Source organism: Nicotiana tomentosiformis, chromosome 9 (assembly GCF_000390325.3).
Source record: "Nicotiana tomentosiformis chromosome 9, ASM39032v3, whole genome shotgun sequence".
Lineage (NCBI taxonomy): Eukaryota > Viridiplantae > Streptophyta > Magnoliopsida > Solanales > Solanaceae > Nicotiana > Nicotiana tomentosiformis.
Genome location: NC_090820.1, coordinates 66266476 through 66288043, shown reverse-complemented (window position 1 = coordinate 66288043; position 21568 = coordinate 66266476). Strand labels below are relative to the sequence as shown.

Here is a 21568-nt window from a genome sequence, read left to right as displayed (position 1 = left end):
TAAACTCGTAGAACTTAAATTTGGTATGTTCATAACCCCATAAACATTTGGATAAAATCTTAGTGATATCAGACCCAAATTTCAGTAAACTTATGAACGTAACTTGCGATAACCTTTGACAACTTTTATTTTATAACTTACTTGACTTTAATACTTATTATATGAATATTATAAAATTCAAATACCTCATCACAAGATCTTATTAGCATATTAACAACTCCTAGTATTACCCCAAAAGTATGGGTTATAACATCAGCTCGTACCTCCAATGTACGATTTGTAAGTCACTTCATAAGTCGAGAAATTTCACTAAAACTTATTCTTTTCGATTCAATTAACTTATACCCTCTTCCAATATATACTTAATACTTATTAAACATGGTATAAACACGTATAATCTAAAAATATACTCTTACCTTTCGAGCTCATGTCGACTAGCTTATGACGCAACTTAACGTATGAAAATACGGGATGTAACAGACCAAGTCCATGCACTTCATATCGGTGTTGACTTCATGTAATTTGGAGAAGTTAGCTTATATTTACATACGATAGGTAGTTAGTTTTCATGGTGTGTCCATTTCTATCATTTTAGACTGTGGCACTCAATTCACATCAAGATTTTAGAGAGTTATTTATCTGGAGTTAAGTACACGGATGGAGCTTAGCACAACATTTCACTTGCAAATAGCTGGTCAGTCGGAGTGGACTGTTCAGATTCTGGAGAATATGTTGCGAGCTTGTCTGATTTATTTTAGAGGCCATTGGGATCTATTCTTACCTTTTGATGAAGTTTGCTTACAATAACAGTTATCAGTCCAGCATTCAAATGGCCCTATATGAGGCTTTGTATGGTAGACGGTGTGGTTCTCCTATTAGTTGGTTTGAGCCCGGTGAAGCTAGATTATTAGGCATGGATTTGGTATGTCATGCTTTGGAGAAGGTAAAGTTAATTCAAAAATGACTTCGGACAGCTCAGAGTAGGCAGAAAGGTTATGTGGAAAAGAAGGCTCGTGATGTGACATTCATAGAGGGTAAAAAGGTACTTTCAAAGGTTTCACCCACGAAGGGTGTGATGAGGTTTGGGAAGAAGGGCAAGTTGAGCCCGAGGTTCTTTGGCCCATTTGAGGTGTTGGAGAGAGTTGGTGAGGTTGCTTATAGGCTTTCTTTGCCTCCTAGCCTAATGGTGGTACATTCGGTATTTTATGTTTCTATACTTCATATGTATAATGAAGATAAGTTGCACGTTTTAGACTTCAACATTGTGCATCTAGATGAGAATTTGGACTATGAAGAAGAGTCGCTAGCTATTTTGGATAGGCAGGTTAGAAGTAAGCCTTAGATTGCTTCGATAAAAGTGCTTTGGAAAGTACAACAGACCAAAGAAGCTACTTGGGAGACCGAGTCAGATATGCGGCACAAATATCCATGTCTTTCAGTAGTTCAGGTAAGTTTCTAAACCCGTTCGAGGACGAACGTTTACTTAAGAGGTAGAGAATGCAACTATCTGAATGGTCATTTTGAGTTCTACAATGCCGATTCCCCTATTGTAGACATCCCGTAAGTTTCATTGATCATTTATGGCTTGTGGAGATGGGAGATTTAGTTTTTGAGAGATTCGGGAGTGATTTGGAACACTTAGTTCCTAAGTTGAGGCTTAATGTTGGAAGAGTTGACCAAAGTTAAAATAATGGGTAAGCGACCCCGGATTAGTATTTTGAAGGTTTCCGTAGGTTCATATGATGATTTTGGACATGTACGTATACTTTGTTCGGGTCACAGGTGGCATGGGGTTGATTCAGTGCTTCTAGTCGAAAGTTGGAATTTTGAACTTATGAGAATTTGAGATTCTTGGTTTTGATGTTGTTATTGGTGGTTTGAGCCTTTGGAAACGTTTGAATCGAGTATACAGACTTATTAGAATAATTGGATGGGGTCCTGAAGGGCTCGGGTGCATTTCGAGATAGTTTTGGATCATTTTGAGCTAAGTGGATTGTTGGTTTTTCTACTGCCAGTGGTGCTCTTCACGATTGCGTGGTATGTGAAACGATCCCGTAAAAGGTTTTGGTAAGGGTGGTCTTATTCTTAGTGATCACGTGGCTAGGCTCACGATCGCGGAGCATTAGCTGGCGAAGAATCATGATCGTGTGGGCTAGTTCACGATCCCGTAGGAGGATTCTGGGGACCGAGGCTTGTTTCCTTCATGATAGCATAGGGAGGCTCACGAACACGTAAGTGCCTACTTATTCTTAGCAATCGCGTGTCTAGGCTTGTGATAGCCGAGTGTTGGCTGGAAAAGCATCATGATCGTGTGGGCTAGTTCACGATCCCGTAAGAGATTCTGGAGACCGAGGCTTGTTTTCTTCACTATCGTATATGGAGGCTCACGAACGTGTAGGTGTCTGTTGGTGGTTCATCGTGATCGTGTACGTGCTGGTCGCCAACGCAATTCACATTTTGGTTGCAGTGGTATTTTATGTCCAAATATTTAGGATATAGCTCATTTTTACCACTATTGAGTTTTGGAGAACAAGATGGGGAAAATTTGAAGAGGGATTTCACTAGGATCGTGAGGGTAAATAATTTTTACTTGGATTTGATCATATATCTTAATTCTCCATGAATTTCGACACCTAAAAAATGGAATTTAAGAGTAAAATTTGAGGGTTTTGTCTACAACTTAAGAGAGTGTATTTTGAGGTTTTGAACACGGATTTGGACTCGGATTTGGAAACAAATCACATATTTGGACTTGTGGGGTTATGAGTTAATAAGATCTAGTCCTAGAGTCGGGTTTTGACCGTGTGGGCCCGAGTTGAATTTTTGAGAATTAATTAATGATTGAACTTTATTGTTTGGAATTGGTTTCTATGACTTTATTTGACCTCGTTAAGTATTGTTTGTCCAGATTCGCAGTATTTGGAGGTCACATATAGAGGGAAGGGCTTATTGGGCGATTGATTCTTTTTCCGAAAGAGGTATGTATCCTGCCTAATATTGGTTTGAGGAAAAACACCTTAGGATATGACATGGTTGCTAATTGTAATGTGTTGGGTGTAATGTAATGAGAGGTGACGAGTGTATATGCGGGTCCATGATATTTTTCATGCTCGGGGTAGACTTTAGGCTTTATTTTGCCTTGTTTGGTCGTGTGTCCTTCTTGACTTATACTTTATTTGATTGTATGTCTACGTGAGCCTATTTGTTCATACTAGACATTATGTTTAGGCTTATGGATTTTTTATTGGCATGATTGCCTATTATTGAGATGTCGGTCTACTTGATTTAGTCGTAGCCATATGTTATATTATGAACACACATTCCCACCTTTATTTATTATGTGCTTGTGCATATTATTGGTTATTTTATGAGCATATGCATTCGTTCTTGAAAATGAAGAACTTGTTTCGGATTGAAAATATTTAAAATATTTTGGAAGGCTCTCTAGTGCTATGCTTCTAACATATTAAATTGGAGAACTTTCTAAGGTCCAAAATTTAGCTTCAGCTACAGCTTCAGCCAAGAAATGCAAGCTACCCAGCCATGCCTTTGCATAATAGACATGATTGAGCTTTTAACTTCATCTAACAAACTAACGACGACAAAAAGCAGCAGCAGCGGAGGTCCTACTCCTTAAAATCATCCTTGTCATCAACAGGAATTGGCTGGTTCCTCCAGTACACAGCTAGAGCACTTCCACCAAGCTGTGAAACATGGTAACGATGAGAGAACATCCCTACATTAGACAAGAAATGTAGGGTATAAATATGTATAAGGAAAATATATGGGCACAGGGTCCTACCGCCATGCAGACCACGCTAACAGCAGAAGGTACAGCAACAAGAGGGTTTGTGAAATGCTTCTGGGAAAGTAAAAATCCGAGTGCAGAACTCTGTGCGCACATAAATAAGAAAAGAGTTACATATTTTCCACTCTAGTTTGGGGTTCACCAAAATGACTTCCGTTAATTGTAATCATCAAAAGATTGGATAACCTTTCAAAAAAGATGATAGCCCTCTTTATTACTGATATGACAACTTACTATGCATAATTAACCAATGTTGTGAACAATATGACCACCAGAAGTTACAAACAAAAGGTGATCAGCTTCTTGTAACGATCCAACCGGCCGTTTTGAGTTCTAGCATTTCGTTCTCTGATTCGAGACTTCGAGTGGCTTCATATGGTTGGTTTTGATCTTTGGGAAGTTTGGGATTGATTTGATAGCGTAATTCTCAATTTGAAAGCTTTAAGTTGGAAATCTTGACCGAGGTTTGACTTGTGAGTAAACAACCCTGGATTCGTGTTTTGATAGTTCCAATAGATTCATATAGTGATTGTAAACTTAGGCGTATGTCCGGATTTGAATTTGGAGGTACTTATGATGATTTGGCTCTTTTGCCGAAAGTTGGCAATTTGAAGGTTTAGAAATTTCATAAGTTTGACCACAAGTTGACTTTGAGGCTATCGGGTTCGGATTGTTATTCCGAAACTTGAAATAGGTTCCCTTTGTCATATGGAACTTGTGTGCAAAGCTTGGTTTCATTCCGGGTTAAGTTAGTATGAATTGAACGCTTGATTGTGAATATTTGAAGTTCTTGAATTTGAAGGTTGTATGATGAGTTTTGGTGTTCGATTCTTGGTTTTGATGTTATTGATGATATTTCGAGCCTTCGGATTAGTTTGGATAATGTATTCGGACTTGTTGGTATGTTTGGACGAGGCACCAGGTGTGATTCGAGTGGGGAACCTCGCTTTTGCGAGGGACTTCTTCGCATTTGCGATGTTAGCTGTCAGGTTGGGACTTCGCATTTGCGAAGTATTTTGATAGCATTTCGACATGGCGGGATGGGGCACTTCGCTTTTGCAATGTTTGTGGTCGCATTTGCGACGTCTGTTAGGTCAGTGGGGGTTTGCATTTGCGAGCCTGAGGTCGCATTTGCGACATCTGAAGCTGGTTATAAGTGGTGCATTTCGAAACTTAAACCCATTTTCTCATATTTTGAGCCCTAAACTTGGAGAGGGGCGATTGTTTAGGGGGGTTTTCACACCAGGACCGAGGGTAAGTTTTTCCTACTTGATTTTGATATTATATCTTGTTTCCCCATGAATTATTACACCTAGATTATAGAATTTAGAAGAGAACTTTCGAGAGTTTTTGACTATGTTTTGGAAAATGAAATTTGGAGGTTTGAGAGTCGATTTGGATTCGGTTTTCGAATCTAATCACATATTTAGACTCGTGGGGTTATGGGTAGTCGGGATCTACCCCTTGACTGGTGTTTCGACCGTGTAGGCCTGGGGTTGACTTTTGTTGCTTTTTGAGAATGGGGTAAAGATTGAAACTTTATTGTTTGGAATTGAATCCAATAGCGCTGTTTGATGTTATTAAGTTATTTTTTCCTAGATTTAAGCCGAATGGAGGTGAAATTTGGAGTTTCTGTCATTTTATCTATTGATTATTAATGATTTCCTTTCGAGTTGTGTTACTTATTTCTTGGCTTACCAAGCATGTTGGCGTTGGATGCCATCACGACTAGGTGAGATTTTGGGTCGTGACACTTCTGCAACAAAGTTCATTCAAGTTCCATTTTCTGAGCAAAGTCTGTAACGACCCCATCGATCGTTTTGAGCATTTGCATTTTCGTTCGGTGGTTTGAGGCGGCGAGTAGCTTCAGATGATGTATTATGACTTGTGTGTATGGTCAGTTTCGGTTTTCGAGTGGTTCGGGATTGATTTGAAAGAATTATTCTCATTTTAGAAGCTTTAAGTTGGAGGTGTTGACCAAGTTTGACTTTTGCATATTTGACCTCAGATCGGAGTTTTGATAGTTCTGTTAGGTCCGGACGGTGATTTTGGACTTAGGCGTAAGTCTGGAATTGGGTTCGGAGGTTTCTAGGTTGATTTGGCTCAAATTGGCGAAAGTTGAAAGTTTGATGCCTTGGAGAGTTGATAGGTTTGACCCATGGTTGACTTTGGGGTTATCGATGTCTGTTTGGGATTTCAAGCCATGGAATAGGTTTGTGTGGAGATTTATGATTTGTGTTGTAATGGCCCGGCCGGTCGTTTTGAAAGTATTAGCCCCGATCTCCCTATTTATTGCTCTCTCTATTTCATTCTATGGTTACGTGACTTGCCGGGATGTTTGGTTTTTGTTTCGGTTGAGTTTCAGAGTGAAATGGGACACATAGTCCCTAAATTGGAAGTTTATGTCGTAGGAGTTGACCGTAGATTGACTTGTGTGAAGACGACTTCGGAATGGAGTTTTCACGGTTCCTATAGCTCCGTATGGTGATTTTGGTCATGGGAGCGTGTTCGGATATTGATTTGGAGGTCCGTAGGTCATTCCGGCGTTAATTAGCGAAAGATAGAAAGTTGGAAGATTTTTGGAAAGTTTAACCGGGAGTGGAATTTTTGATATCGGGGTTGGATTCCGATTCCGGAAGTTGGAATAGGTTCGTAATGTCGATTATGACTTGTGTGCAAAATTTGAGGTCAATCGGACGTTATTTGGTAGGGCTCGTTATCGGATGTAGAAGTTAAAAATCTATAAGTTCATTAGGCTTGAATTCGGGTGCGATTCGTGTTTTTGATATTGTTTGAGGTGATTTGAGTCCTCGACTAAGTCTGTTAGGTGTTTTGGAACTAGTTGGTATATTCAGACGGGGTCCCGGGTGTGATTCGGATCGATATCGGAATAAAATTTGGACTTGTGCAAATGTTGAAGCTCCCAGTTCTGGTGTCATCGCACCTGCGGAGGGATTGGTCGCAGGTGCAGACTCACATGTGCGAGTAGTGGAATGCAGAAGCAGAGAGGGCAATCCAGGCATGGCTCGCAGGTGCGGCAATTGCTTCGCGGAAGCGGCGTCGCTTCAGTGTTGGAGAAGAATGCAGGTGCGACTTAGTCGCCGCAGGCGCGCTTGCGCAGCTGCGACCTGCCCTCGCAGATGCGAAGTGTGCTGGGCTTAGTAATAACCGCATCTGCGATGGAAATTCCGCTGGTGTGGAGAGGTCGCAGGTGCGACATAACTCAGAAAAGAGGATTTTTTGAGGGTTTGCTTTATTTTCATTTTTGGGACTTTGAGAGCTCGGGTTGAGGCGAGATTTTGAGGGATTTTCAGATGAAGCATTTGGGTAAAGATTCTTGACTCGTTTTTGATTAATTCCCATGAATCAACTGTTAATTTCACCTTTTAATTATGGTTTTGGAGTTTAAAATTGGGGGAAAAGTGTAGAAGTTCTTAGACCAAGTTTTTGGGTTTTGAAAGGCTAAATGAGGTCGGATTTGGATAATTCTTGTATGGTTGGACTCGATATCGAATGGGTGTTCGGATTTTATGATTTTGGTCGGGTTCCGAGACGTATGCCAGGGTCGACTTTTTGGAGCGAGTTTTCCAGTTCTTCCAAAAATCATTATTTAAACTAGCTTCATATAGTTATATTTATAGTATAAAATTATTTTGGCTAAATTCGAGCCGTTTGGAGTTGGAAAATCGAGGGAAAAGCCTTCTAATTGATTGATTAAGCGTGGTTTGAGGTAAGTGACTTGTCTAACCTAGTGTGGGGGAAATTCTTCTTAGGATCTGGTATTTGGTGATAATTTGTGATATGTGAAGGCCGTGTACGTTAGGTGACGAGTGCGTACATGGGCTAAATGTTGAAATTCTGATTTTTGCTACGTAGTTTCCTTTTCATGCCTTAATTGAGTTACTTTACCACGTTATAGTCATCATGTTTAGCCTAATTTCACATGTCTACTTGTCTTATCTCCTATTTGCAACTTGTATCACATGTTTAGTTGAATTACTTGCTTTTCTTGATTTCCGTATTCATTACTTAACTGTGAAAATTCTTTACTTGAAATTGCTATCCTTGAAATATCATTTATTTAGTTGTTGCGTTTTGGCTTTCGTGTTATTGTTGAAGTGATTGTTTGGTTGTTTGCACAAGGTTTCTGTCGTGCGGTTGTTATTGTTGGCACGAGGTTTCTGTCGTGCGGTTGTTGTTGTTGCACGAGGTTTCTTCCGTGCCGTTGTGATTATTATGCGGTGGTATAAGGTCTGGGTGTTGAAACACATGCGTTGAGATAAGGTGGGCTTGATACGCGTGGCTAGTAGGGAAACTATTAGAAGTCATGCGGTGAGATAAGGTGGGCTAAAACGCGGGATGCTATTTCGGGAAAAATAATTTTCAAACCCAAATATAAAGGCTCCCGCGGTGATATAAGTAAAGACTGTGATTTGTTTTTACGATATGGAACTTCGAGGCGGTACCTCGGGAATGCCCCTGTTGTTCTTTATTTGCAGTATTGTTTGGTTCTTGTTTCCTTAACATGTAAAATTCTTGTTTTCCTTTCGTGTTGTATTAGCTTTCCTTGATCCCGTGTGGTTATTTCCCGTAAATTCTTTATTGTTCACTTCCCAGTCATTTTCATTATATCATTATATCTTGTCTTGTTTCTTATTATCTCTAGTAGGGCCTTGACCTTACCTCGTCACTACTCTACCGAGGTTAGACTTGACACTTAATGGTACCATTGTGGTGTACTCATACTACGCTTCTGCTGTACAGATCCAGGTACATCCTATCAGCCTCAATATTAGTGCGTTGTGTTGCTGCTTTGGAGACTTCAAGGTACACCTGCCCGTGTCCGCAGGCCTCAGAGTTCCCTTCTATTCTGTTCTTTTCTTGTTCCTTTATATTTTTGTAGACAGTGATGTATAGGAGCGTTCCGCACTGTATCTAGAGCTTTAGACTTATACTTCACTAGGTTTTGGGAGATGTACATTTTGGGTTGCAGATTTCCTTTATAAATATAGTTGTGGATGTTTTGAGATTTAAATTATTATTATTTCGGTTATTCCGCATGTTTTGTTAGGCTTACCTAGTCTTAGAGACTATGTGTCGTCACGACATCCTACGGAGGGAAATTTGGGATCATGACAAGTTGGTATTAGAGCTCTAGGTTCATAGGTGTTATAAGTCACAAGCAGGTTTAGTAGAGTCTCGCGGATCGATACAGAAACGTATGTACTTATCTTCTGGAGGCTATAGAACTGTTAGGAAAAGCTTCACTTCTTTGATTCCTTATCGTGCGAAATCTTTGACTTCGGATTCTAAATTTCTGTTTTTCTATTCTCTCACAGATGATGGTGAGAACACGTACAGCTAGATCAGATGACCAGGCACCCGCGCCCCCTACTATAGCCGCAAGAGGCCGGGGATGGGGTAGAAGCCGAGGACGTCCACGTGGTGCAGCCAGAGCACCTGCATGAGCTGCTACAGAGGAGCCACCAGTAGCTCCAATTAGAAGGTAGGCACTCGAGACGCCTGTTACTGCACCAGCTCTCCAGGAGACTCTCGCCCAGTTTCTGAGAATGTTCGGCACTTTAGCTAGGCGAGGTTGATCCCACTTGCTCCTGCCACATCTTAGGCCAGGGGAGGAGCACAGACTCCCGCCGGCCGTACCCCAAAGCAGCGGGTCCAGGTTCACTAGGTCCCAGAGGTCATACCTGTGCAGCCGGTAGCCCCAGTTCAGCCCGGGGTTAGGGCAGCAGCTTCTAAGGAGAAGCAGCTCAGGCTAGAGAAGTACAAGAAGTACCACCCTCCTACTTTCAATGGCTTGGCGTTAGAGGATGCCTTGGGCTTTCTTGAGCAGCGCCACCGTATCCTCCGTACTATGGGTATTGCGAAGTCTAGTGGGGTTGTTTTCACTACGTTCTAGCTTAGGGGAGCGGCATATCAGTGGTGGCGAGCATATGAGTTGGGTAGTCCGACCGAAGCAGTTTCACTCACTTGGACTCAGTTCTCGGATATGTTCTTAAGGGAGTATGTTCCCCAGAGTCTCAGAAATGCATGGCGCGCAGAGTTTGAGCAGTTGCGCCAGGGTTCTATGACCCTGTCGGAGTACGTGGTCCGGTTCAGTGATTTGGCTAGGCATGCACCAGCCTTGGTTGCTACTGTTAGAGAGCAGGTCCGTCGATTTATCGAGGGGCTCAATCTCGGTATTAGATTTAGCATGGCCCGAGGGTTGGAGATGGACATCGCATACCAGCAGGTAGTGGGGATCACTAGGAGATTGGAGGGTATGCTGACCCGGGAGAGAGAGGAGAGGGAGGCCAACAGGTCTCGAGAGTCTGGCACATATAGTGGTACTCGTGCCCCAGCTGTAGCTCGTCATGGTAGGGGCTATGTGAGTCGTCCTGTTCATTCAGCACTTCCAGCTTCCAGCGGTATTCCGGCCACTCCTAGGCCTCAGGCTCCCTACTATGCACCGCCATTATCTAGTGCACCTCCTGCACGGGGTGCTTTCAGCGGTCAGTCCAACCGATCAGGCCCGAGCCAGACACACCAGCCACGTCCTCTGAGAGCTTGTTTTGAGTGTGGTGACACTCGTCATATGGTGAGGGATTGCCCATATTCAGGAAGGGTGCACCTCCACAGACTTCTCAGGCTCCGCGTATTCCACCGGGTCCTCAGGCTTCTCAGTCCATGGTCGTCGCACCAGCTGCCACCCCACCTGCACAGCCAGCTAGAGGTGGAGGTCGGGCAGGCAGAGGTCGCCCTAGAAGGGAGGCCATGCCAGATATTATGCTCTTCCTGCTAGGACAGGGGCAGTTGCATCCGACTCTGTCATCACAGGTATTGTTCTGGTCTGTCATAGAGATGCGTCACTCTTATTTGATCCAGGCTCCACTTATTCATGTGTCATCTTATTTTGCTCCGTATTTGGGCGTATCCCGTTATTCTTTGAGTTCGCCTGTCTATGTGTCTACACCTGTGGGGAGATTCTATTGTTGTTGACCGTGTGTATCGGTCGTGTTTAGTTGTTCTCAGTGGTTTTAAGACCAAAGCCGATTTACTGTTGCTCAGTATGGTAGACTTTGATATTATTTTGGGCATGGACTAGTTGTCGCCCTATCATGCTATCCTTGATTGTCACGCCAAGACGGTGACGTTGGCTATGCCAGGTATACCGCGGTTAGAGTGGAGAGGTACTTTAGATTATGTTCCTAGTAGGGTTATTTTATTTCTAAAGGCTCAGCGGATGGTAAAGAAGGGGTCTGATGCGTATCTGGCATATGTGAGAGATGTCAATGTTGATACTCCTACCGTCGAGTCAGTTCCGGTAGTGAGGGATTATCCAGATGTATTCCCGACGGATCTTCCGGGCATACCGCCCGACAGAGATATTGACTTTGGTATTGATTTGTTACCGGGCACTCAGCCCATTTCTATTCCACCCTATCGTATGGCCCCAACGGAGTTGAAAGAGTCAAAGGAACAGTTGCAGGAGTTGCTTGATAAGGGCTTCACTCGGCCCAGTGTGTCGCCTTGGGGTCCTCCAGTCTTATTTATAAAGAAGAAAGATTGTTCTATGCGTATGTGTATTGATTATCGCCAATTGAACAAGGTTATAGTGAAGAACAGGTATCAATTGTCACATATTGATGACCTATTTGATCAACTACAGGGTGCCAAAGTGTTCTCTAACATCGACATGCGTTCAGGCTATCATTAGTTGAATATTCGGGAGCCAGATATCCCAAATGCTGCCTTCAGGACTCGGTATGGACATTACGAGTTCCTTGTGATGTCTTTTGGGTGCCCCAGCGACATTCATACACTTGATGAACAGTGTATTTCAGCCCTATCTTGACTCGTTCGTCATTGTGTTTATTGACGACATTCTGGTGTACTCCCGTAGGCGGGAGGATCATGAGCAGCACCTGAGGACTGTGCTTCAGACCTTAAGAGAAAAGAAGTTATATGCAAAATTTTCGAAGTGTGAATTCTGGCTAGATTCAGTGGCATTTTTGGGCCATGTAGTATCGAGTGAGGGGATCAAGGTAGACCCGAAGAAGATTGAAGCAATGCAGAGTTGGCCTAGACCATCCTCAGCTACGGAGATCCGAAGTTTTCTTGGCTTGGCGGGGTATTACCGTCGATTTGTAGAGGGCTTCTGGTCAATTGCATCACCTATGACCAGATTGACCCAGAAGGGTGCTCCGTTCAGGTGGACCAAGAACCGTGAGGAGAGCTTTCAAAATCTCAAGACTGTTTTGACTACAGCCCTAGTATTGGTATTGCCTACAGGTTCAGGTTCTTATACTGTGTATTGTGATGCGTCGCGCACTGGTCTCGGCGCGGTGTTGATGCAGGACGGTAAAGTGATTGCTTAAGCATCTAGACAACTGAAGGTGCATGAGAAGAACTATCATGTCCACGACCTCGAGTTCGTAGCTATTGTTCAAGCCTTGAAAATCTAGCGGCACTATTTGTACGGTGTCCCTTGTGAGGTCTACACCGATCACCGGAGTCTACAGCATTTGTTCAAAAAGAAGAATCTTAACTTGCGGCAGCGGAGATGGTTAGAGTTGCTTAAGGATTATTATATCACTATTCTATATCATCCTGGGAAGGCAAATGTGGTGGTCGATGCCTTGAGTCACAAGGCGGAGAGTTTGGGTAGCTTAGCATATCTACCGATAGCAGAGAGGCTATTAGCCTTGGATGTTCAGGCCTCCTTGGCCAACCAGTTTGTTAGATTGGATGTTTCTGAGCCGAGCCGAGTTTTGGCTTGTGTGGTTTCTCGGTCTTCTCTTTATGATCGTATCAGAGAGCGTCAGTATGATGACCCCCATCTGCTTGTCCTCAAGGACACGGTTCAGCACGGTAATGCCAAGGAGGTCACTATTGGAGATGACGGTGTATTACGGATGTAGGGCAGGCTATGTGTGCCCAATGTAGATGGCTTGCGTGAGTTGATTCTCCAGGAGGCTCACAGTTCGCGGTACTCCATTCATCCAGGTGCCGCGAAGATGTATCAGGACCTGAGGCAGCATTATTGGTGGAGGAGAATGAAGAAGGACATAGTGGAGTATGTATCTCGGTGCCTAAATTGTCAGCAAGTGAAGTATGAGCATCAGCGACCGGGTGGATTGCTTCAGAAGCTAGAGATTCCGGAGTGAAAATGGGAGCAGATTACTATGGATTTTGTTGTTGGCCTCCCACGGACTCAGAGGAAGTTCGATGCAGTTTGGTGATTGTGGATATATTGACCAAGTCAGCTCATTTCATTCCAGTAATGACTACTTGCTCGTCAGAGCAGCTGGCTCAGATTTATATTCGCGAGATTGTCAGGCTTCATGGCGTGCCGGTATCTATCATCTCTGACCGGGGTACGCAGTTTACATCGCGGTTCTGGAGAGCCGTACAGCATGAGCTAGGTACTCGGGTGGAGTTGAGTACAGCATTTCACCCTCAGACGAACGGACAGACCGAGCGCACTATTTAGATATTGGAGGATATGCTGCATGCGTGTGTGATGGATTTTGGGGGTTCTTGGGATCAGTTCTTGCAGCTTGCGGAGTTTGCCTACAACAATAGTTATCAGTCGAATATTCAGACGGCCCCGTATGAGGCTTTGTATGGTAGGCGGTGCCGGTCTCCGGTGGGTTGGTTTGAGCCGGGTGAGGCTAGGCTATTGGGTACAGACTTGGTTCATTCAGGATGCTTTGGAAAAGGTTAAATTGATTCAGGATCGACTTCGTACAGCCCAATCCAGACAGAAGAGTTATGCGAATCGAAAGGTTCGCGACGTTGCATTCATGGTTGGGGAGCGGGTCTTGCTCCGACTTTCGCCCATGAAGGGTGTTGTGAGGTTCGGGAAGAAGGGCAAATCGAGCCCTAGGTATATCGGGCCTTTTGATATTCTTGAGAGGGTTGGAGAGGTGACCTACAGACTTGCATTACCACCTAGTCTAGCTGCAGATCATCCAGTGTTCCATGTTTCTATGCTCCGGAAGTATCACGGCGATCCATCTCATGTGTATGACTTTAGCTCAGTCCAGTTGGACAAGGATCTATCTTATGTTGAGGAGCCGGTAGCCATTTTGGACAGGGAGGTCCGAAAGTTGAGGTCGAAGAACATTGCTTCAGTTAAGGTCCAGTGGAGGGGTCAGCCAGTCGAGGAGGCGACTTGGGAGACCGAGCATGATATGCGTAGCCGTTATCCTCATCTTTTCACCACTTCAGGTATGTCTCTATACTCATTCGAGGATGAACGTTTGTTTTAAGAGGGGAGGATGTAATGACCCGGCCGGTCATTTTGGAGGTCCGTAGGTCATTCCGGCGTTAATTGGCGAAAGTTGGAAAGTTGGAAGATTTTTGGAAAGTTTGACTGGGAGTGGACTTTTTGATATCGGGGTTGGATTCCGATTCTGGAAGTTGGAATAGGTCCGTAGTGTCGATTATGACTTGTGTGCAAAATTTTAGGTCAATCGGACTTGATTTGGTAGGGTTCGGCATAGGATGTAGAAGTTAAAAATATATATGTTCATTAGGCTTGAATTATGGTGCGATTCGTGTTTTTTATGTTGTTTGAGATGATTTGAGGCCTCGACTAATAGCCTGTTTGGCCAAGCTTATTTTTTGGCCAAAAGTGCTTTATTTAGTCAAAGGTACTTTTTTGCCAAAATTAAGGTGTTTGCCCAAACTTTTTGAAGAAAAAAAAAGTGCTTTTGAGTAGAAGCAGAAAAAATAGCTTCTCTCCAAAAGCACTTTTTGATAAAAATACACTTAAAAGCACTTTTTAAAAGCTTGGCCAAACACTAATTGTTGCTCAAAAGTGTTTTTCAAATTAATTAGCCAAACACAAACTACTTCCCACCAAAAGTACTTTTTTGAAAAGCGCTTTTGACAAAAACACTTTTCAAAATAAGTAGATTTTAGAAGCTTGACCAAACAGGCTATAAGTCTGTTAGGTGTTTTGGAACTAGTTGGTAAATTCAGATGGGGTCCCGGGAGTTCCGGGCGTGATTCTGATCGATATCGGAACAAAATTTGGACTTGTGCAAATGCTGAAGCTCCCAGTTCTGGTGTCATCATACCTGCGGAGAAGTTGGCCGCAGGTGCGGACTCGCATGTGCAAGCAGTGGAACGCAGAAGCGGAGAGGGCGGTCCAGGCATGGCTCGCAGGTGCGGCAATTGTTCCGCAGAAGCGGCGTCACTTCTGCGACGGAGAAGAACGCAGGTGCGGCCAGAAGCGCAGTTGCGACTTACTCGCCGCAGGCGCGCATACGCATGTGCGACCTGCCCTCACAGATGCGAAGTGTGCTGGGATTGGTCATACCCGCACATGCGATGGAAATTCTGCAGGTGCGGAGCCGCAAATGCGGCAGTAAGGTCGCAGGTGCAACATAACTGGGCAGAAAAGAGGATTTTTCGAGGGTTTGCTTCATTTTCATTTTTGGGAGTTTGAGAGCTCGGATTGAGGCGAGATTTTGAGGGATTTTCAGAAGAAGCATTTATGTAATGATTCTTAACTCGTTTTTTATTAATTCCCATGAATCAACTATTAATTCACCTTTTAATTATGGTCTTGGAGTTCAAAATTGGGGAAAAAGTGCAGAAGTTCTTATACCAAGTTTTTGGGTTTTGAAAGGCTAAATGATATCGGATTTGGATAATTCTTGTATGGTTGGATTCGATATCGAATGGGTGTATAGATTTTATGATTTTGGTCGGGTTCCGAGGTGTAGGCTCGGGTCGACTTTTTGGAGCGATTTTTCCAATTCTTGCAAAAATCATTATTTCATTATTTAAACTAGCTTCCTATAGTTATATTTATAGTATGAAATTATTTTGGCTAGATTCGAGCCGTTTGGAGTTGGAAAATCGAGTGAAAGGCCTTCTAATTGATTGATTAAGCGTGGTTTGAGGTAAGTGACTTGTCTAACCTTGTGTGGGGGAAATTTCCCTAAGGATCTGGTATTTGGTGATAGTTGTGATATGTGAAGGTCGTGTACGCAAGGTGACGAGTGCGTACACGGGCTAAATGTTAAAATTCCGGTTTTTGCTACGTAGTTTCCTTTTTATGCCTTAATTGAGTTACTTTACTACGTTATAGTCATCATGTTTAGCCTAATTTCACATGTCTACTTGTCTTATCTCCTATTTGCAACTTGTATCACATGTTTAGTTGAATTACTTGCTTTTCTTGATTTTCGTACTCATTACTTAACTGTGGAAATTCTTTACTTGAAATTGCTATCTTTGAAATATCATTTATTTAGTTGTTGTGCTTTGGCTTTCGTGTTATTGTTGAAGTGATTGTTTGGTTGTTTGCACGAGGTTTCTGCCGTGCGGTTGTTATTGGTGGCACGAGGTTTCTGTCGTGCGGTTGTTGTTGTTGCACGAGGTTTCTGCCATGCCGTTGTGATTATTATGCGGTGGTATAAGGTCTGGGTGTTGAAACGCATGCGTTGAGATATGGTGGGCTTGATACGCGTGGCTAGTAGGGGAACTACTAGAAGCCATGCGGTGTGATAAGGTGGGCTAAAAAGCGGGATACTATTTCGGAAAAAATAATTTTCAAAACCAAATATAAAGGCTCCCGCGGTGATATAAGGAAAGACTGTGATTTGCTTTTACGATTTGGGACTACGAGGCGGTACCTCGGGAGTGCCCCGTTCTTCTTTATTTGTTGTATTGTTTGGTTCTTGTTTCCTTAACATGTAAAATTCTTGTTTTCCTTTCGTGTTGTATTAGCTTTGCTTGATTCCGTGTTGTTATTTCCCGTAAATTCTTGATTGTTCACTTCCCTGTCATTTGCATTATATCATTATATTTTCTGTCTTGTTTCTTATTATCTCCAGTAGGGCCTTGACCTGACCTCGTCACTACTCTAACGAGGTTAGGCTTGGCACTTACTGAGTACCGTTGTGGTGTACTCATACTATGCTTCTGCACATGTTTTTATGCAGATCCAGGTACATCCTATCAGCCTCGATATTAGTGCGTTGTGTTGCTGCTTTAGAGACTTCAAGGTACACCTGCCCGCGTCCGCAGGCCTCGGAGTCCCCTTCTATCCTGTTCTTTTTTTGTTCCTTTATATTTTTGTAGACAGTGATGTATAGGTGCGTTCCGCACTGTATCTAGAGCTTGTGACTTATACTTCACCGGGTTTTGGGAGATGTACATGTTGGGTTGCAGATTTCCTTTATATATATAGTTTTGGATGTTTTGAGATTTAAATTATTATTATTTCGATTATTCCGCATGTTTTGTTAGGCTTACCTAGTCTTAGAGACTAGGTGTCGTCACGACATCCTACGGAGGGAAATTTGGGGTCGTGACATATGTGTAAAATTTGAGGTCATTCCGAGTCTAGGCATGTTTGGCGTAATTTTGGAAATTGGAATTTTGAAATAATTCATTAAGCTTGAATTGATGTGCGATTCGTGGTTTCGATATTATTTTGTGTGAGGTGAAAAGCAACATGTACACGAGGTGACGAGCATGTACACGAGGTGACGAGCGTGTACACGAGTGTTATGTGTGGCTTGTAACCGGAATAGACCTTAGTCTATTAATATGCCTTATTTCGGGGATAAATTGTATAAGGAATATGCTTCATCACTTTGTGGCTATGTGAACGAGATCATTACACTTGTTTTAGCCATGGTAATACTTTATTTGTTAAAAACCCATCCGTATTTTACCATTTTCATGTTCTTGTGCACCTTGTTGATAAATTATGATCTCATATCCGTGAGGAAACTATGGTACTGTTGTCTTTGTGATATTGTGGCACATGTAGACTTGTTCTGTGGATTGATTGCTGTTGTGCGGTGTATAAGGGTGGCATTTTACTGTTATTGTGATGCGGAGCGATACGGGTGGTTATTGTGATATTGTCTGGCGGAGCGATACGGGTGGCTATAGTGATATTGTCAGAGCGGAGCGATACGGGTGGCTATTGTGTTATTGTCAGGGCGGAGCGATACGAGTGGGTGTTGCTGTTGTGATAAAAAATGTGGGCACAAGGTGCTATGTGTGTGTGTTTCTTTGTGTGACTTGATGTTGAAACTGAACCTTTACTTGCATTGAACTGTTATCACTTATTCTGATGAGGTTATTATTATTGTTTTCTGTTATACTTTTGTTGTCGGTCTTGATTTATTGCACAGGATATTTTTGACTAATGAGTATCGCATGACTTGACCTCGTCACTACTTCACCGAGGTTAGTCTTGATACTTACTGGGTACGGACCGTGGTGTACTCATACTACATTTTCGTACATTTTTGCGCAGATCCAGGTGTTGGAGGTAGCGACCCAGGCAGTGAGAACTTCTTTGATCGTGAGAATTCAAAGTAGAGATGCTTTGATCGTTGCAATCCCTTGGAGTCATTTCCTTACAATTATATTGTCAATTCTCTATCCGAACAGTATTGTATTTTGAGATATTTCTATGTATTCAGTTAGAGCTCGTGACTCTGTATTACCTAGTTCTGAGGATATGTTGTGATTATCCCCGTGTTGGCTTGTATCACCTTTATTTCCGCATCTATATTAAACCTTGTTTCGTTATACCATGTCTTTAGTGATTTAATTGTTGTAAGTGATCGGCTACCTAATTTTAGAAACTAGGTGTCATCATGACCTTTAAGGTGGAATTTGGGTCGTGACAAAGTCCCTCCCCCACCTAGGGAAGGAAAGCGAGTTAGTAAGAAGTAGCAGCAGCAGAATCTTATATAGCTAACTACCACAGATTAATGATGCTTCAATGGGACAAAAAACAAGACAATTTTCCACCTCTGGAAATAGTGAAATACTATATATTAGCATTTTGCATGACTTGTCATTTTCACTATCGGACACCCATCAGATATGCTTCTTAATATGCTCTGATGTATGGAGCTCAACCAGAGGAATTGATGATAGTATGGAAAGTATATCTGGACTTACATGAAGCAAAAGAAAAGAAAAGACAAGACAGGTATAAGGTATTAGAGTGGCTACAGAGATTAGTTCATCGCTATGCTGAGAAGTACAGAAGATAACTACCTGCATTCCACATTCTATGGAAATGGTTCTGGAAGTTGATTCACCAAATGAAAATTTTGAAAGCCAGTAGCCCAGAAAAAATGCTGCAGCGTGCAAGGCTGCCACTGGAAGGAGTAACTGTGCACCCTGAGTTTTCAGCACATCTGCCACTTGCCCGATCTTCAGAAGAAAAAAATATAGAAACTGGGTTAGCGTAGTATCTGCGAGAGAAAAGGAACATTACTATGCCTTCAACTAAAACTAGCCAGTAAATTATGCAAGCTTACCGGGCTTGCACAAAGAAGAGTGGTTAAAATAACTCCAATTAAAGGTGTAATGGTGATGATTTTTGAGGTAAATTTAGGAAAGAACTCATTTGATAGAACTGCAAAACAAAGTAAACTTGAATTAATATAGGCATATCTTATTTGAAGCTCTACGAAAGCAAGATCAGCATAAATACAATTTTCCATTGTGTTAGACTATTAAAAAAGACGGAAAGTATTAAAATATCCAGTTACCTCCAATAATTGTTGGCACTAGCACAACCTGAAAGGTGCTTATAGCAAGACCCTGTAAAGAGAATGGAAGATGATTGATTGGAAGAAAGTCTTTATCTGAGCAATTTTAAGAGGGCTATCAGCTTCGTTTGGAAAAATCTAACTTTAAACAGCCATACTTTGACGCTGTTAGGCTCCAAATTAGCCTGGTGACGAGTCCAGAAAATGTTTTGGTGCTTGTGCAAGGCATATTTCAGAAATTCTCCATTGTATACATGCATTTATGGGATAAACTTTGATAAATGTCACTGATATTGCATACATCAAGCTCTTCACATGGACGCATTATGATAAATGCAACAAATATTGAACACATCAGCACAGGTCAACTTACAGCAGCATCAACTGGGACAAGCTGACCAGCAAGAAGCTTAGTAAGCAGTGGTGTCATCACAATAGCTCCAATAGTTGAACACCTGCAATGATGCCATAGAAGCACTTACTCCACCAACTTCTCTAAGAAAGTTTCTGGTCATTAGCTTATTAGTTGTCTACATTTTTTTTATATGCCAATGGCAAATTTCTTGTCTAGGTGAACCTAATTTTGCACTGAGCAATAGCATAGGTCTGTTTCTCCTCAACAGCCATCACTTTCTACAGGCTTAAAAAACTATGGCATCATTACCAAGGAAGCTAAAGTATAGCGGTTGAAAGTTCACATGCAGTCATTCATTTTCCCGTAATGAATTTTCATCTGCCAGAAATCATCCTAGACATAACAAAGGAGACCACTGTCAGCATAGTAACAAGTTTTCGTTTTCATCCGTTGCACTCTCTATTTATAGTACCAAGACAACCATTGTAGTAAGGCAATAGTTCTCTGGAAATGCAACCCTTAGTTTAATTTTTTGATTTATTGATTACAAAAAAAACGCTAAAGGGCTACATCTCCATGGGTGGAACTACCACCTTGCTACAATCACTGTCCTGCTAATCATGCATTGCAGATCTCTATCCTCTACAGCAACGAAAAATGCTCAGGAAAAACACTAAGTTCATTGATCGGCTAACAATCAGCTGGTCAGGCTTTTGCCAGATACCACAAACACGCCCTCACCCTCATGAGCATTTATGGCCACAATGTGCACAACAGAGCTAAGTAGCTCGGACTCTGGTGCGGTGTCCGATACGAGGAGGATCTAAAGGTCGGATCCTTCATTATCTAAATTTTAAGATTCGGGGGTACGAATCCAGGTACGAATACGGGTGCGGGGATTCGGCTAAAATATCTAAAAATAGAATTATAAAATATGTCTAAGTTATGAGACATTATGTGGAAGACTAACAAGTTATTTCGAGAAGGAGACACATGCATACATCCTTACATGTTTATTCCTCTTGTCCATATGCATTGTGTAGATATTCTTATCTCTTGTTCAAATGCATACATCCATGCATATAGTTCTCTGACATGGACTGAGCTTGTGGCACGTAAGTTGTCCGTGCGAATTTAGATTTTTATGGCGCGTGAGTTGTCCGTGTATTGAGCATTCTAGTCACGTTCCTATTTTGCGTGTGGATACGGATGCATCCCTCTAGAGTTGTCCTCCTATATTTCTCTTTTGGTGGCATACAAGTGGTTCAGCACTAGGAGTGTCGGGGCACTAGAAGTGCCAGTTGATGTAAAATTTGAGTCTTTACCATGCATAAACATTCTGGACTCATGTAAAAGCATACATATAAATGCTAACTATTGCATATCATCTTTATATGTAGACTCGTGACCTTGATTTATGTTTTTGATCATTTTATTTCAAAAGTATGCCTAGTATCTCGTGCTTTAACTGTGATATTCTCATACACTATTTATTGGTTATTTTTCTACTTCGTGTATATTTCTAAACTGGACAGGTTATGGAATTTGAGTATCTTTACTCAAAACCTCACCACTACTTCGTTGGGGTCCGACTTGATACTTACTAAGTACACGTTGTCTTAGGCAGATCCTGGTATCCTTGGGGCGTTCAAGAGGGTACTTAGGAGCTTGATTAGAGACTTCTGGTGAGCTCCTATACTTGGATTCGAGGCTTAAGGAGTCCCCTTCCTTTTATTCTACTATTTCTTGTTCTAGACAGTATTTTTATATTTGAGACTCTATTGTGATCTATTTAGTAGCTCATGACTTCGCTCTCTAATTTTGGGAATTTATGTAGTATCCCGCGCTTGGATGTTGATT

General features: G+C 42.2%; 1 protein-coding gene across 3 annotated transcripts; it reads right to left on the bottom strand.

Annotated features, from left to right (window-relative positions):
* Positions 1-3424: 3424 nt before the first annotated feature.
* LOC138899390 (sodium/pyruvate cotransporter BASS2, chloroplastic) lies at positions 3425-20225 on the bottom strand. 3 transcript variants are annotated; one of them, XM_070185595.1, is made up of 7 exons: positions 19675-19821; positions 19512-19640; positions 19354-19405; positions 19120-19217; positions 18854-19012; positions 3803-3892; positions 3425-3704 (listed from the first exon to the last, which is right to left on the bottom strand). In XM_070185595.1, exons 2-7 carry the CDS (start codon positions 19611-19613, stop codon positions 3627-3629), a joined length of 579 nt encoding a protein of 192 aa, XP_070041696.1. In that variant the 5' UTR covers positions 19614-19640; positions 19675-19821; the 3' UTR covers positions 3425-3626. The 3 variants fall into 3 exon arrangements, with proteins under 3 accessions (XP_070041696.1, XP_070041698.1, XP_070041697.1); XM_070185597.1 differs by lacking the exon at positions 19512-19640 and having other exon boundaries at positions 19727-20225; XM_070185596.1 differs by having other exon boundaries at positions 19512-19676.
* Positions 20226-21568: the final 1343 nt, after the last annotated feature.

Coding starts and splice junctions, on each gene's coding strand:
- LOC138899390 (XM_070185595.1), bottom strand. CDS start 19,613: ATGCATGTATACAATGGAGAATTTCTGAAATATGCCTTGCACAAGCAC. Junction 19,013..19,119: donor CTCTTCTTTGTGCAAGCCCG/GTAAGCTTGCAT, acceptor TTTCTTCTGAAG/ATCGGGCAAGTGGCAGATGT. Junction 3,705..3,802: donor TTAGCGTGGTCTGCATGGCG/GTAGGACCCTGT, acceptor CATGTTTCACAG/CTTGGTGGAAGTGCTCTAGC.